At 56.5% G+C, this 16,977-nt stretch overlaps 1 protein-coding gene across 13 annotated transcripts in view; it reads right to left on the reverse strand.

The window, feature by feature from the left end:
* Positions 1–16,977, reverse strand: part of LOC105483137 (Rho guanine nucleotide exchange factor 10 like) — a 180,456-nt gene that overhangs the window by 69,130 nt on the left and 94,349 nt on the right. For 7 of the 13 annotated variants that reach the window (XM_071099483.1, XM_071099494.1, XM_071099489.1 and 4 more), the window contains 8 exons: positions 16,351–16,467; positions 13,341–13,449; positions 10,106–10,212; positions 7,050–7,127; positions 5,815–5,994; positions 4,460–4,576; positions 2,904–2,996; positions 1,442–1,615 (listed from right to left, as the gene is read on the reverse strand). In XM_071099483.1, coding sequence (XP_070955584.1) covers positions 1,442–1,615; positions 2,904–2,996; positions 4,460–4,576; positions 5,815–5,994; positions 7,050–7,127; positions 10,106–10,212; positions 13,341–13,449; positions 16,351–16,467 — 975 coding nt within the window. Of the gene's footprint in view, positions 1–1,441; positions 1,616–2,903; positions 2,997–4,459; positions 4,577–5,814; positions 5,995–7,049; positions 7,128–10,105; positions 10,213–11,028; positions 13,242–13,340; positions 13,450–16,350; positions 16,468–16,977 lie in introns of those variants that run through there. The other 6 variants (XM_071099499.1, XM_071099497.1, XM_071099496.1 and 3 more) reach the window with 2 other exon arrangements.

The raw sequence follows: 16,977 nt of genomic DNA on the forward strand, positions 1-16,977 counted from the left end.
AGATGTGGGCTGCCTGAAGCTCGGCACTGCAGGGGATCCTACAGGAGGACTTGTCCCCGCCCCACTTCACAGCCATGGGGTGGAGAGCAAAGATGCTGATGCAAGTTAGACAGCACTCTACACTGTAAAGTGCAGCGCACACGGAAAGGGCCACCGTCCCTCTGGGCACTCCTTCCTGGACTCTTAGAAAGGTCTTCCCCATGCTGCTAAAACCTCCCTCCCGGAAACAGCCAGCCACAGGCCTTAGTTCTGCTTCTAGGACCCCACAGAGCCAAGAGCCTCCCAGTCTATTCCCCAGAAGATTTAAACCTCTCCCTATGACCTCACACAGTATCCCTTCTCCAAAGAACAGTCCTGCAATGTGCCCAGGGCCTGGGCACCCCAGCCTGAACTATCCCAGCCCTCCCCAACGCTCCAGTAGGTGAGCAGGGGGGCCGGGGTGTGGGACCTCCCAGAGACCCCAGCAAAGCACCAGGCAGTTCATGTCATATGCTGAGAGGGAAGAAGAGGGACTCCAGTGACCAACAGGTGACTCTGTGAGGTGACCTTGTGCTTTAAAAACAGGCTCCTCTGTGGACTCATTTGCAAGTCTTTTTTTTCCCCCCCTTTGGAAACATAGCATTTTGCTCTGTCACCCAGGCTGGAGTGCAATGTCACAATCTCGGCTCACTGCAACTTCTGCCTCCTGAGTTCAAGTGATTCTCCTGCCTCAGCCTCCCAAGTAGCTGGGATTACAGGCGTGTGCCACCAAGCCTGGTTAATTTTTGTATTTTTAGTAGAGACAAGTTTTTACCATGTTGGCCAGGCTGGTCTCGAACTCCTGACCTCAGGTGATCTGCCTGCCTCGGCCTCCCAAAGTGCTGGGATTACAGGTATGAGTCACCACACTCGGCTCAATTTTTTTTTTAATAGCATGTTCCTAAGTGGCAACCCCAAAATGTGGTATGGACTTTTCATCTTTCTTCTTGTGTTAAGGACAGTCAGGAAGCCGCTTTGCCAGCTCCCTCTTTCACTGCAGCAGCCCTGGGGATACGGTGCTATTAAATGCTCCTCGTTTCAAAGGGAACAAGTGAGATTCAGAGAGGGTGGGTGATTCCCTTGAGGGCACACAGCAAGCACCTGTGGCAAAATCTGGATTTAAACCCAGATTCTGACTCTCCAGAGCCTGCTCATTTAACTAGGCTTTGATTTCTGGAGTCTTTACTGGAAATCACACTGATGCACAAAATGAACTTTTATCCTAAAATAACATGAATAGGAATGAACGTGGAGGTCCCGCTGAGGATCCAATCCTCAAGTCACGTCTGGGGGCCTGGAAGAGCGAGGCCTCCCCTCCCTCAGAGAACACTGCCACCTAGTGGGTGGCGTGGGTCAGGGACACGGGCAGGAGCGCAGGTGAGGGCAGGCAGATGAGGGCAGGCAGGTGGGAGGACCAGTTCACCTTATTGAGGCTGCTGCGGTCGCTGACGCTCTTGGTCAGCTGCTGGATCTCAGCCACCTGGTCAGCCAGACGCTTCTGCTCGTTCAGCTTCTCTGCCAGCGTCTCCAGCTCCGTGAGGGCCAGCTGCAGCGACAGCCTGTCCGGGTGGCCCCTGGGGGTGTTCTTCAGCATGTCCTGCCGGGCCAGAGCCGAGACTGAGCAGCCCACCCATGACCAACTCTACCCCAGCCTGGGCAAAGCCTCACCCTGCGCACCCCCCTACACACACTCGGTCTGCAAAGGGCCCGGCCTGAGGCCAGGACACATGGCACCAGATGCAGAGCAAGACCTCAAGATACAGCTAATGAATGAAAAAGAAAACAAAAGCATGGATCTTTCTAGGAATAGACTCAAATGAACTGAAAGCAGGCTCTCAAACAGATATTTATCCAGCCATGTTCATAGCAGCATTAGCCACAGTCGCCAAAATGTGGAGGCAAAAATGTCCATCGACACACAAATGGGTAAACAAAATGTGGTCTCTCCATACAATGGCATATCATTCAGCCTTGAAAAGGAGGGAAAATCAGACACGTGCTAGGACACGGATGAATCTTGAGGATCTTATGCTAAGGAAAACAAACCAGTCAAGAAAAGAAAAACATTGTGTGATTCCACATATACGTGTTCTCCTAGAGCAGTCAGAGTCATAGAGACACAGGGTAGAATGGTGGTTGCCAGAGGCTGTGGGAAGGGAGAATCGGGAGTTGTTAAATGGGCACACAGTTTCGGTTTGGGATAATGAGAAAGTTCTGGCATGGGTGGTGGTGATGGTTGCAGAACAATGTGAATGCACTGAACTGTACACTTAGAAATGGTTGTGATGGTAAATAAATGTATAGATCAATCACTGACCAATTGATAAATGGTATGGTTACATGAGAGCCTACTCCCACAGCCCGGCAGCACTGAGAGTGGAGGGGAATATGCCACCAGACCCCTCAGTCTGGTAACCACCCTCTCAGCTCCCTGATGAGGACCAGCCCCTGCCCAAGGACCCTCAGCAGTTGGGACAGTGTCCCAGGCTCTCCAGGACCCTGTGTGGGGCTAATGTCCCTTAGGCATCCCCTGTTCTGCAGCTGGAATCTGAACTGGCCAAGCTCAGCACGTTTACTGGACATCTCCATGCCAGGAGCCCCGTGGGTCCTGGGATTCCCTGTGCCTTCATTCCCTTCCTGCAACCTAGGCTCAGGCCACCAGCAGCCTCTCGGCATTCCCCACAGAGGGGTGTGCCAACTGAGCTGTGAGTTATGATCAGTGTCACTCTAGAAGTGGAGAAAGATGAGGCCAGAGTCCCACAGCAGGTTGGGTGGGTTGTGGATCATGGACAAGAGCCCGGACCTCCTCCCTCCCACCCCAGGAGTCGCCTCCCAGCCCACAGGCAAACCCTGTGGGTCGAGGCTGCTGGAATCCCGAGCGGTACCTGAAGCAGAAGGATGAACTGTGGGAACCTCTGGATGGGCTTGACCATCAGCCCGTAGAGGGTGACACGGTCTGGGCTGCACACCTGCCGTCGCTGGTGGAGACAAGTTTCTGTCATTCGCTGACTCCCTGCAGAGAGGGCCCAGTGCCCCAGAGTCCAGACACTGTCCCCATTCTGGGGTCCTCTCCCCAGGCCCTAAGACCCTGCCCATCCCTGGGCTTGCAAGAAGAGCTGACAGAGGTCCCTGCTTCCGCAGCCAGGGATCCCTCCCACCACCAGTGCCCCTGCATGGCCCCACACCCTCAGGAGACTAAAGCAGTCATCTTAAGGTCTCTGGACTAAAGGCATAACTCGGAAACTCGGTAATTTATTCAAGACATCAGACTTCTAGAAGTGGCCAAGGCAACCATTCCCTCCACTTAAACTAAATGCAGACAGGTTTGGGCTAGGATAAGGGGCGGGGCACAGGGGGGGCCTTCTGTCCTGTCTCTTGCATCTGTCCCCCACTCCATCCACACACCTGTTACCTGGTCCTGGCCCCCATATGCTGCAATCCCACAGTTTCTCCACCTGCCTCCACTTCCATCTGCCCCAGCTCAAAATCCTTCAATGGCTCCCCATTGCCTGAAATATTACATCCTAGGCCCTGAGCCTGGAGGTCTAGAACCACCCAAACTGAACTCAGCTGCCTCTCGGTGTGCACACTCAGGCCTTCTCTCCTGGGACTCCCCAACAGGCATCAGTGCTCCCAGAATCCAAACAGACCTTCCCACCCCTCTCCTCCTGCCTCTGACCTTTGCCCCACTATCCTTACACCTGATATAGCCTCTCCTCTGTCTTTTACCTGGCACAATCCCACCATCCCCCACCAGGGCCCATGTCAGATGGCAGCTCCTCCTGATCCCCTGTTCTTTTCGATGGAGACAGTGGGTTCCTCCACCGAGGCCGCGGCATCTAACCTGGGCTGCCTGCACATGTGAACGTCTCCTGGCACCTAGCCCAGCTGCATCCTCTGCCAGCCAGCAGGCTCCCTGCTGGCAGGGGCTCTGACTCACCAGACTACACTCCCAGAGAAATCAGCGGAGCCTGGGCTCAGCAGCACATGAGAACTCTGAAGTTTTCGAAGCCTTTAACCTTTACTCTCCCACGCAATGCTCAAGATACTCCTTTAAGGAATTTTCTCACCCTTTCATAAATGAGGAAAAGGAACCAGCTTAGCAATCCTGGAGCCACAGCCCGCCACAGGGCCAGCCAGGTGGACCCACGCACTCACCAGGGCATAGGAGGCAAAGGCTCAGCGAGATGACACAGGTCTCCCCTCCACCCTGCCAAAGCTCCAGGATCCCAACTGCTTAGAGACACTTGGCTACCCTCCTCCCAGGGGCAGGAGGCAATGATTTTCCTCCCATGGGACTGGGCTGCCCCAAAAGGAAGAAGGGAGGTGTCCAGGCCAAAGCTACGATGTCATACCCAAAGCTGGGGCCAGAATGCTCCCTCCCGCCTGAGCAATCTCCCCGCCCACCCCGACCAGGCCCGGTACCACCGTGGAGGCCCACCTTGAGGAACTCGAGGAAGGCAGGCTTGGTGAGGCAGGCCTTCTTGATGATGGACATGGCGCTGGTGAAGTTGTTCACGTAGTCACTGTACACGTCTAGCACCATGGACTTGGAAAACTGAAACGAGGCCGGTGTGGGCCAGGGAGGCCGCCTCAGTGCAGGGAGCGGAAGGAAACGAGGCAAGTATGGGCCAGGGAGGCTATCTCAGTGCAGGGAGCGGAAGGGCAGCCTGCACTCACCCCATGCTCCCTTAGTGCCTCGAGCTGTGCAAATCCATCACCCTCACTGGGGTGAGGACATGGGGCTCAGAGAGGTAGAGAGGCCGGCCTGAGGTCACAGGTGGGATGGGGTGGTGCCATGGGAGAGCCCAGGGGGCCTTCACCTCCCAGGTCTCCATCCCCAGTGCAGCAGCCCAAGCCCACAGGTGGAGGGAGGAGAGGTGGGGAGAGAGGAGAGGGGTGGAGGGAGGGTGGGGGCAACACCCATTCTACTGCATTCGTTCATGAAATCGAATGCCCCTGGCCCTCCGCCTTTAAGGAGAGTGCTCCTGGCCTCTCACCAGGCAGTGTGCCCAGAGTTGAGTTGCCGAGGGAGGGATGGTCGGCCCAGAGTCAACCAACCCTCTCACCAGAGCCCCTGACATACACCTGGAAGGTCGGACCTATTTAGTGACTCTATTGAGCACTATGGCTTTCAAAAAAAAAAAGGTTTTTTCTTTTAGCAAAACCTTATCACCTAAAACACATCAAAGCAGAGTGCTACCAACGTGACCTTCCCTCACCCCATGACCCTCAGACTTCAGCCAGAACAGCCAGAAATCCAGTGCACCCCTCATTCCACAGATGGGAAGCCTGGGCCCAGCGTGGGCCCTGGACCTGCCCTAGGTTGCAGAACTGAGCTGGGACCACAACCAGGTCCCCCGGATCATGAGCCAGTGCCCCTTCCCCAGCACTGCGGCACGTCCTCTCGGGGCCAAAGTTGTGGTCTTTCACAGCATTTCACACTGGCTTGTCACCCCTCAAGTGCTCGGTAAGGGAGCTTGCAACCGGCCAGGTGGCTGCCCACAGTGACTGGGATGCCAGGGGCGCTGCCACCTGGGAGGAACCAGGACAGCCACCTGGCTCCGGCAGCACCATGGCCTGCCAGCTATATCCAAGGACATCCTGGCCACTTCAAGGTGTCACACTCACCCCTAGATCAGGTCCGGAAGACTCAGAGACCCTGCCACCCTCTAATCCCACTGACTTGAACAAGGAGAGCAGGCAGAGGCAGGAGACTGGACTGCATGGCCCCGGGGTCAGACTGGTTGTGGTTTTACCTTGGTGGGCTGGGGGAAAAGTTTGGGGGACACTTACCGAGGCCACGAAGAGGTCCCCGATCTTCTCGGTGGAATCCCACTCAGCCACGCGGGAGGACAGGGCGATCTGGAACATGGAGTGGCAGTGCAGGATCTCCTTCACGCGGAAGAACACCGCCTGGCACTTGCGGGCACTCAGTGCCTTGGGCTCCATCTCCATCAGGGGGTTGCGGTAGTCCTGCCGGGGAGGGCGGGGTGAGGCCACAGGCCAGGCCGCAGCCTCTCTCCCTACCTGCCTTCATGCAGAACTCAGCCAACCATGAATGGTCCTTCCTGTGGCGCGGGTGGAGGCACTCATCCCTCACTCATGTGTCCTTCTGGAAGGATCTCCATCAACATAACACCTTGGCCTCACTGGTCACCCACAACACCCCCATGCTTCTGTGTTAAATTGGGTGGGAGGAAGAGGGTCTTTTATGTGCCATCTGCTGGCAAGGAGCTCCTTGGAGGCCGGCCTGAGGGCAAAGCTCTGCCTGTCACTGAGCCCGTGAGTGGTAAGGTCACTACAAGCTCCCTTGGCTCCCACACCCAGCATCACTCTCCAACCAGCTTTGTCAGAGACAGGTGATATGTTCATCTCTACCTGCCTGACGCCTAGGATCTCTCTCTGAGGATCCAAACTGGAGAGGGGAAGAGAGGGTATCATGAGCAACAATTCCCTGCCCCGGGGTTCTTACTCTGGTAGCCCACAACATCCCAGAAAAGTCACTGTCTCAGGGATTCAAACACTGTCTCAGGGATTCTCAGGTTGGCACACACTAGTCACTTCACGCAAGCATCCACTCAGCAATCCCTGGGCCTCCTGATGCAATAAAGAGGACTCAATCCTACCCCTCCTGATGCAAGAAGGAGGACTCCATCCTACACATTTTCCCACCTAAGGATCTCAGGAGGATGGGAAGACATGGTCCAAGCCCCAGGGGCTCCCAGAGTGTCAGGAAGGACGCAGTCCCTTCCAGACATAAATGGGGGTATATGCCCTCAGCTCTCCAGGAGTCATTTCAAAGAATCCCATTTTGTTCAGAAAGAAGACACTCCCGTGAACACCAAGGCGCCAGGACTTCTTGCTGCCTACATTTGGAGGTTCTACTGTCTGTCCCCATAAAGCAGTGCTGGCTTGTGGTCCTGTCCCCTCAAAACTGCCCACAGTCCCCAAACACTCCATGTAAAGTAACCCTCCAGGGCCCTCCCTGCTTCTCCCCAGAGACCCTTGAGAACTCCCTGAAGTCGCACCTGTAGTATCCGCTTCAGAGACTCCACGTAGCTGCCTTCGCTCTGCACGATGGAGCCCAGGATGTGCCTCCGGACCACCTGCTCGGGCCGAAAAGCACAGTCAGTGCACATGACACCTGCTGCACAGGGCCAGTGCCTGCTGTGGCCTAGGTGACAGGAAGGGGAGCTGATGACTACAGGACAGAGAAACCCATCCCTCCCAGTCCCACCTGGGACCACTGGGCCTGGTGGCTGCTCTTCCTTCCAGAGCCCCTGCCAACCCAAAAGAAATGCCCTACTGCCCAGGCTGCAGAATAGAGGCGGAAGGGCACATCCCAGGGAAAGCCCCTCTACGCACATACATCTGGGGGTGGGGTAATCACCACGCTCCTCCATGGTGGCAGGTGACCACCTCCATCTTTGGACAACTCTAATAGAAAATTCTAGGCCGGGCGAGGTGGCTCATGCCTATAATCCCAGCACTTTGGGAGGCAGAGATGGGCAAATCACCTGAAGTCAGGAGTTCAAGACCAGCCTGGCCGACATGGTGAAACCCCGTCTCTAGTAAAAATACAAAAATCAGCTGGGTGTGGTGGCGCATGCCTATAGTCCTAGCTGCCTGGGAGGCTGAGGCAAGAGAATTGCTGGAACCTGGGAGGCAGAGGTTGCAGTGAGCCGAGATCGTGCCACTGCACTCCAGCCTGGGCAACAGAGCAAGACTCCATCTCAGAAAAAAAGAAAAAAGAAAAGAAAATTCTGTCTTAGCATTATTGTGAACTGAATCTCAGCTCCCTTCACTTGTGAATGAAATCCTTGAGCTATCCCTCTTCCACAAGACAGGCCTTGGGGTACTGTCCCCCCGCATGGGTGGTCTCTGCTTCCGGCTAAACATCCCCAGTCCCTTCTCCTTTCCCTCCCACCATCACCCTAATCCCTCCAGAAGCCTGGTCCACGGAGGGGACCACAACCCCTCAGCCTGCAGCACCCCATCGAGCGTGGTGTGGCTTGCACCTCCCTCAGCTGGGGATCTTTCCAACACAGTCACCTGGCTCCCACCCCAGACCTTCTGAAGTTCTACTGTCCTCCGAATGAGGTGCAACCTGGATATCAGGGATTTTGAAATCTTCCCGGGTGGCTCTATTGTGCAGCCTGGGACAACGGGACAGTTAGGACAGTGCTCACAGGTGTCACATGTGAGAGGGGTCCAAGGGGGAGCCCATCCCTCGCGATCTCAGGTTGGGAGGTAACTGACCCCCCGCTCTACCCCCACAGCTGTCCCGAGTGTCCATCAGGAGCCCACTGTCACTAGAACCCTGATCCCCTGCCCTACTCCCTCTGCTGCCTCCTCCTGCCTCCAGCAGGCTCTTCTCCCATCTTCCACTGCCCTGCCTGCAGCCAGGCCTGACCATGGCCTGGCCACACAGTCTCAGCAGATGGCAAGACCCCTGCCCCATTGTCGATCCATTGCCAACAATTCCCAGGTATTCAAGCAGCACCCAGAGCAGAGCACAAGGACATTTGGGGCCGTGTAACTCCCCGTGGTGGGGCTGTCCCATGCCTTGCAGGATGTTCAGCAGCTTCCCTGGCCTCTACCCATCAGATGCCAGTAGCAACCCAAGTGATGACAACCAAAATTGTCTTCAAATGTTGCCAAATATCTCCTGGGGGGCAAAAATCACCCTTGGTTGAGAGCTGCTGGCCCAGAGTAACTGACATTGCCTGATCCAGAAATTGCACAGGGCTCAGGGGAAAGGCCCAGGGGCAGCACCAGGAGGACGGAGTCCCGGGCAGCACGAGCAGGAGTGGGAGGCCCGGATTTTGAGCTGCAGGTCTGGTCTCTCGGGCTCTCATAGCTGGGGCTTCACCATCTCAAATGCCATGCTGGGCCGGGCAGGTACTGTCCATGAGGGAGGCAGGTGGACTGCCATGAATGGGAGAGTAAGTGTCCTGAGAAGGGAGCCGCCTGCCCCAGCTCTGCTCTGGCCAGCTGCTGCCAGCAGGAGCCTGGTGGCTCTATCTTCCTGATTTTCAAAAAGGGCCAAGCGTCAGGATTTTCTGCTGACCAAAAAAATGGGAAATCCCTTCCATTGAGCTATCTGCCCTGACACATCCCGCTCAGTGGCCTCACAGCCAGAGGAACCAGGGATCTCGCACCCTGTTTCACAGCTGGCAAAACGCAGATAGCGAAAGGAAAACGTGACTGGGCTGAGATCCCAGAGCAAAGCCGCCCAGCCTCAGCATGATGCTCTACAATAAGAAAGCCTTTTTTTTTTTTTGAGATGGAGTCTCGCTCCCTCTGTCGCCACGCTGGAGCGCAGTGGTGCGATCTCGGCTCACTGCAACCTCTGCCTTCTGGGTTCAAGTGATTCTCCTGCGTCAACTTCCTGAATAGCTGAGACTACAAGCATGCACCACCATGCCCATCTAATTTTTTTTTTTTTGTATTTTTATTAGAAACGGGGTTTCACCATGTTGGCCAGGATGGTCTCGAATTCCTGACCTCAGTTGATCCACCCATCTCACCCTCCCAAAGTGTTGGGGTTACAGGCGTGAGCCACTGCACCCGGCCAAGAAAGCCATTCTTAAAGAGCCTCAGTTTCTGGTAGGAGCTCGTGGCAGCACTGAGGCCCAGGGTGAGGACCAGTGGACAGATGGCAGGGGCTGGGCACCTACACACCTGCAGCCTCCCCTGAGTCTGTTTTCCCATCTTATTCTTCAAATGACACCTTAGTCAGAAACAGCCAACAGGACAGCTCTGCGTGGCATGGAGTGGGAGGAGGCAAGCACTCTAGATGCTGGGAGCCCACCCCCTAAAACCAACAGCACAGAGCACATGGGGTAGAAAGTGGGAAGCCTGTGCAGTGGCTGAGGAGAGAACCCGGGGGTAGAAAGTGGGAAGCCTGTGCAGTGGCTGAGGAGAGAACCCAGGAGGCTCCCGCCCAGCTGGGCTCTGCCAAGAGCCCCCAGTCATCACATCCCCTGTGAGATCCAGACCAGCAGGGCCCCAGAGAACAGGCTGGAAGCCCCAAGCCACCCCTGCCCCTGCAGACCTCCGCCTGCCCCACTCCCCCACAGACCTGCTGAGGGCTCAGGCCCTCTGGCATGGGGCCCAGCTCTGGGGCTGGGGGCTTGATGTCCGAAACGCTGACCTCCAGGAGCCCCATATCCTCCTCCTCCGAGTCACCTGGAAAGTCAGATGGGCCGATGACACAGCTAAGGCAGGGACAGCACACCCTTCGCAGGCCTCAGGAGCTGAGAGCCCCCCTAGACCAGCCTTGGACCCGGGTCCTAGGGCACGAGCAGCTCCTGGGGCCCCGTGGGGTTACAGCCGCCCGGTTGCTCCTTCTCAGGAGTTCCCTGCTACGTCCCAGGGCCTGGAACAGTCCATCAGTGAACAATTGTGAGTGAGTGAGCGAGAGGGTAAACAGGCAGAAACCAAAGCCACATCCTGCAGGGCCCGGGCTCTCGGCATCCACGCTGCCAGAAGCCACTGTCCCTGCTCAGGCCCGCCCGCTCTGGCCTGGCGAAGGCCAGTCGCCCGTGTCCCCATCACTAGGAACTAAAAATAGTTTTCTTCTGGAAGTCTAAAACGGGGAAGAAAATAAGCCCCGAGAAGAACAGGGCAGCGTGGTTTGGCACTTTCATTTCTAAATGAAAAATGCAGAGCTAAAGGGAAAATGTTCAACAGGAGCCTGACAGGGAATCCTGGGCGTGAGTGGAGCTGGACCTCGGACGGAGGACGGAATGAGATGGACAAAGGCCCAGGCCTCTGAGAGTGGGAGGAGGTCAGACAGTGAGGGAGGCTCCAGAGAGGGTTCCAGCCCCCACCAGAGCAAGGTACAGGTGCTGGGAGATGGGACCCCAGCTGCTGAGGGGCTCTGACTCCAGCGGCGGCTGTGGGCAGCAGTGAATGGGAGCTGTGAGGAAGCTGGGGAGGAAAGAAGAAGCGGCAGCGATCCCAGGGGTGGGAGGGGGCAGGGACACCCCAGTAGGCCCTTACCTGAGCAGGAGACAGAGGAGGAAGAGGAGGAGGGACAGCGGATGACGGCGTTGGGGTGGGGGTGGTGCAGGCCCTCCTGCTGGGCCCACATCACGCCCCGGGCATCACTCCGCACCCACCCCAGCCGGCCTCGCAGCTTCCTCTTCCCCCACGAGCTGCTGGGTAACATTCTTGGCCTGTGATCCGAGCCCTGCCACGGCTATTAATATCGCCTCTGCGGGGAGGGTCACTTCAGGAAGGCGCTGGGCTCATGGGCGGGGTGGGGAGGCCTGAGGAGAGCCCTGGCCAGCCTGGGGTTGGGAGGGTGACCCAGGAAGAGCTCCCAGCCAGCTGGCCTGGCCACGCTGTCCTTTCTTAGGACCATCTCAATGAGTTTAGAATGGCCACTTGGCCTGCTCCCTCCCTCATCAAGGGTCAGTGCTCCCCGAAATGCAGAGGGAACATGGACAATCACTGAGCACCCGCCTGTACCAGGCCTGCACACACCTACCTGGTTTATCACCGCACCAAGTACACGGGTGGGGCTCAACCCATTTTACAGATGAAAACTCATTTACAGTCTGCTGCCCCAAAAGGGGAAAAAGTGCAAGGTGACACGGCCAGAAGGCCACAGAGCCAGGGTCTGAGCAAGCCAGCACGAGGCCGTCCTAGCACCAAACGCCTCCACTAAGGGACTGACTGCCCACCAAGAATAACGTCTGCTACACAGGACTCTCTCTGTCCCCATACTACCTCGGACATCCTCACCACAGCCCTACAAGAGAGACAGCCACGCCACTGTACGGATGAGGAAACCGAGGCACAGGGAGGTGAAACTACATTTTCCAGGAGGACACAGGCTCTCAAAGTTCTGCCTGGCTTGAGGCCTGTGTTCCTTCCGCTGCACCAGACCATGTGCTGAGGACGGGCAGGAGACAAAGCCTACCTCCTTCCAAGGAGAACTGGCACCCCCAGAATTCCATCAGCTGTAATCCCACTGTACTGGGATTCTTTGTCTCCTTGTCTGTCGCCTCCAAAGATGTGAGGTGAGCAGCAGGGGCTGGTCTCACTTGGCCCTGTCCCACCAATGCCTGGGAACACATCAGGGGCCCTGACCTAGACATTCTCTGGAGGAATGGACCAGAGCCTGGTGGGGACCAGGAGCGAGGGTAGGCACCTGAAGGGGGGTTCGGGGGAACAGGGGCAAGATTCATGTTCACAGCTGTGTCCCAAGGCTTTAGGACAGTTCCTAGCACATAGTAAATGCTTAATAAAACTTGTCGCATGAATGACCAATTGAAATCTAACCATGGGACACTTCTGTGTAAAACCTTCTACTGACCTTCCAGCGTCCTTAAGACCAAAGGCAAATGCCCAGCAAGGCCGACAGAGCCTGTACTGACCAGACCCTAACCTATCACGCCTGCCCTCACTCCCGCCACCTGAGGCCTCCTCTATCCCTTCCAGGCCTGTGTGTCCTCAGCCCTGTCACAACCTCTCTGTGCCTATTCCCTCATCTGCTGCATGGGAATGTGAGAGTTCTCTGCACCTTGTGTGGTGAGGATAAGGATTAAGTGAGGAACTGCAGGCTCATAGGAGAGCACCTGGCACACAATAAATACTCAATTGGTGCTGACTAGGAGCACCTCTGGAACATCTCGTACTTTCCCACATCCGGGGCTCTGCACACCCGCTTGCTCCTCTTCCCAGAGCACCCACTCTGCTCCACCTGGTGACCTGTGCCTCCTCCTTCCCTGATCTTCCATCCCCCAAGTCCATCCTCATTTTCTCCATGCCCCCAGGGCACCCCAGTGGACCACTTGTCAACCTGTCCTGTCATTTCCCACGTCCGTGTCTGTCTCCCACGCTGTGCCACCAGCTGGCCCCGGAGGCACTGCTGATACATGCACCCTGGGTCCCTGCATGCAGCGCCGGCTGTGGCGCTTAGTAGGATTCAGTAAATGTCAGCTGGTTGGAGAGATGGGTGGATGGATAAAGGAAGGAGGGAACAGGAACAAAAAAGATGAGGACAGGTGAGCCAGACAGCACAGGGGGCAGGAAGCCAAGACAGCTGTGACAAAAGCAACAGGGACGCTGAAGGGAGAGGCCCAGCTCTCCCAGAAGAGACAGGCCATGCCTGCCAGAGGAAGGGGAGGCACACTGGGACCTACCAGGATATTTGGGACTCAGCCCCCAACCCCCACCGCCAGAGGAAGCCATACGCCAAGTGGTACCCACCCAGCATGACCACTGGGGTGTAAAGCAAAATCCCACCCTCCCGACCCGCAGCCCAGAGCTGAGCACCAGACCCTCCCGCTCGGGCAGCGCCTCACCGAGGACGTCCTTCCTGTGCAGGAAGGAGACTTTACGCATGACGGCCATCCGCGTCTTCTCCAGCCCATCCTTGGTCCCGCTTTTGGCGGCCTTCATGAGCTGGGTCATCTGAGCAAAGGTAGAGAGGCTCATCAGGGAAAGGACGGCCTGGGATGCCTGCCACCGAGGGCCACCCGCCTCCCCGGGCCTCAGCCTGCAGAGGTCAGAACCACCCAGACCCTTTCCTCCCAGGTCAGTGAGCAGAGGCCAAGGACGCCAGCGGGGGTGAGAAGGTGCGTTCATGCCCAGGGATCTCCCTCTTTATGGGCAAGAGGGGGCCATAACTGATTTTTTTCCCTTCGGGACAGACTATGTGAACAGATTTCAAATCTAGGAGATGATGTGACCTGGCGAGGAGTGTGGCAAGGGGTGCTGGAGACCTGGAGCCCTGGGCCACCCCCCAGTGGCATGACTCTGGGCATGTCACTGAACGTCACTGAGCCTCCATTTCCCCAGGCAAAACTGAGGAACAGCAATACCTATCCTTGTCAGGGTCTGTGAGCACCAAACATTCCGGGTCTGGGAAAGCTCCCTGAGCAGCAAAATGCACCCCACGATGTCGAACATGACCTTAGGAGCAACTAAAGGAGGTGTGTGCACACCCCCATCCCATCAGCCAAACCCAGGTGAGGGACCCGTCCCTTGCCTCCCCCAAAACAGTCAGGTTTCTTACTGAGCCACTGTCTGGGAAAAGGAGAAAAGGCTGAAGTTGCCAGAAAGAAGAGGCAGCTTCCCCTGGCGGTGGGGGGGGGAGCCATGGACACGAGCGTAGCAAGCTAAGCAGAATGTGAGAAGTAAGGAGAGCGTGTGCCCAGGAGGGAGAAGTGGGCATCCGGGGCGATGGGGGAGCCCAGGCCTGAGACAGAGCTGCCGTCCCCTCAGCCAGTCCTTTGTCCTCCCAAGCCCCAGCCCCGGCCCCTGCATCTTCTCCAACACACAGCAGCACCAGCCGAGAGAAGGCTCTGCCATGACAGAAACACCTGTATCTGCCCTGTCCAAAATGGAAGCCACAGGCCCCATGTGACCATGGAGCACTTGAAATGTGCTGGTGCGAGGAAGGACCCAAATTTCTAAGTATATTTAATTTTAGTTAATTTCCATTTAAAGAGCCACATGGCTATCATAATGGACAGTGCAGTCCTAAGAAAACCTTCTCCTTCCTAAAACTCTCTACTGAAGGTGGGGAGCGTGTCTCTGGTCTCCGCTCTATCACCTCCAATAATCCCTTGGTCCCCACTTAAGTATCCAAGTACTTCTTGGGGGTCTGGGCAAGGAAGGGTTGCTGAAAAGCCACCAGGTGCTGTGCACGGGGAAGCAGGGGTGATGGCTTTTAAGGAACGAGGCTGACTTTGTGGAAGGAACCAGCAGCAGGGAAAAAGAAGGAAGTTCCCTGCCTGCCCTGCATTTCTACGGGACAATCCTAGAGCAGTTGTGCTTGGCCTTTTCTGGGGTTGGGCAGGGGGAGTGGTCACAGAGCCTTTGAGAATCTAATGAAATGGATGGCACAGACGCTCATCTTCTTGTTGGGGGAGCGGGAGGAGGGGTTACACCCTCAGAGACCCGAAACCTCTGTTCCAGAATCCAGTTTCTGTCCTGGCAGAAAGCCATCAATGGTGCTGTCGTGAGCCCCACAAGTGGTCTTTCAGGGGATCATCTGAGGCCATTCTCCTGGCATTTTCCTGGGCAAAAAAGAACAGGCCAACACCCTAGAAAGTGTCCCTGAGTAAACCTGCCGAATCCACCCCTTCCCACAGTGTGTGGCCACACCAGGCGAAATGCCCGGTCTTAGACTCTGCCCTTCGCTAGCTCCGGGCCCCTCTCTCAGCCTTGGCTCCCTGAGAGGTTAGAGCCACCCCTACCCTGGGTTACAGCCCTCTAGGGGGTATCTGTGAAAGATCTTGTAAACTGTAAGGGGTCTGCTCTCCTCCTCCTGGAAGGCTTCACATTCCAATAAAGTGGGCAGCACTGCAGGATGGAGGATGTTTGGGCTCCGGCACGCCGCAGACCCGAGTTGGAATCCCAGCTCTGGTCTAGCTGACCACTGGTGTGGCCACTAGCCGGTTACTTGACACTAAAAGATGCAGAAAGGCAGCTACTGCCCAGAGTGCCACAAGGACAGGGCGGTCAGGTGCGTAGATAACAACAGCCACTGTCCACTGAGCTCCTAGACCCAGCACAGCACCACACACCCAACAGGCCTGACCATCCACCCTCACAGCCACCCTGGGGGCCGGTACTGTGCATGCCCCCATTTCAAAGGCAAGGAAACCAAGGCTCAGAGAGGCCAAGGGGCCTGCTCAGGATCACACCATGAGGAAGTGGTGAGATTGGGATTCAAACCAGGCCCACAGACCTCGACAGTCCATGCCTTCAGCCAAGACACACAGCTGGTGCTCAGTTAAGGGAAGCTACTGTTGTTGACACCATCATTATCCAAAAGTTGAAGAAAGTACTGTGATTTCTCCTACACACTTCCTTATCCTGGATTCCTCTGAACAGTGTGGAGAGATAGGAACATCCAATGTCACCGACATTCACGTTTTTCAACGTGTAACCCCAACTGTGCAGATTATGAAATGTGCAGATTCCTCAGCCTCGTCCCAGACCTACAGAAGTGGCACCCTTGGGGCTGGAGCTCAGGAACCTGCATTTTTAACACAGCACCCCAGGTGATTCCAAGGGTCCTGAAGTTTGAAAACCCTCCTGGGAATTCTCGTGGACTATCAGGGTTTCACTTGCGGGTGGCGAGAAAGATAGGGGCGAGAACATGGAAGGGAACACGTGGCTTAAGGCATCTGCCAGTTCCAGCACAGACGAGAGGGTGGCCAGGGTCCAGGTCTCAGGACAGCCCTGGGACTCAGAGTGGGCCTGGGAGGCTTCGTGGTACCAGGGCAGCAGGAAAGGCCCCTGGAGGTAGCTGCAGCCGGAAACAGCTCCCATCCAGGACTTGAGAAGACAGACAGACAATACCTTACAATCGTACTTGTGCTTCAGCTCCTGCATGTCTCTCCCCCCAACTCTCAAAGCCAAGATGTCTCTCTTAGTCCTGGCGTATCTCTCCTTTAGCCTAGTCAGGTCTGGAGAAAGCTGGAGCCCCAAGCGGCCAGGCAGAAGGAGAGCAGGTGAGAGGAGCAGGCGGGACAGGGAGGAGACAAAACACAGACAACAGGGGAGAAAGGAGACTCAGGTAAAGTGCGGATGGACAGCTCGGGCAGGCGGGATGCGGCACCCCAGGTCCCAGGCAGCAGTCCAGCCAGATCCTGCTTGGAATCTGCTCCAGCTGTGTCCAACCCCACCACGCCAGGCAGCTGGGGGCCGGGTCTCTGCAGCAGGGAATCTGGGCTGCTGGGGTGGAGAGGTGGGAGGGGACCAAACCCAGGCCTCCTATTTTAGGGAAATGGGAAAATGTTCTGAGGGCAAGGACTGTGTCTTCTCCCCAGCCCCGTGGCCCAGCACAGGGCTTGTAACATAGGAGCTTCTTGGTAAGTTTGTGACATGGACAGACGGCAGGTGGATGGATGGATGGAATGAGGTCGGGGGATAAATGGATAAGTGGGCAAATCCACAGAAAGATGAATGGATGGGTAGAGGGAGGGT

Source organism: Macaca nemestrina, chromosome 1 (assembly GCF_043159975.1).
Source record: "Macaca nemestrina isolate mMacNem1 chromosome 1, mMacNem.hap1, whole genome shotgun sequence".
Classification (NCBI taxonomy): Eukaryota; Metazoa; Chordata; class Mammalia; order Primates; family Cercopithecidae; genus Macaca; species Macaca nemestrina.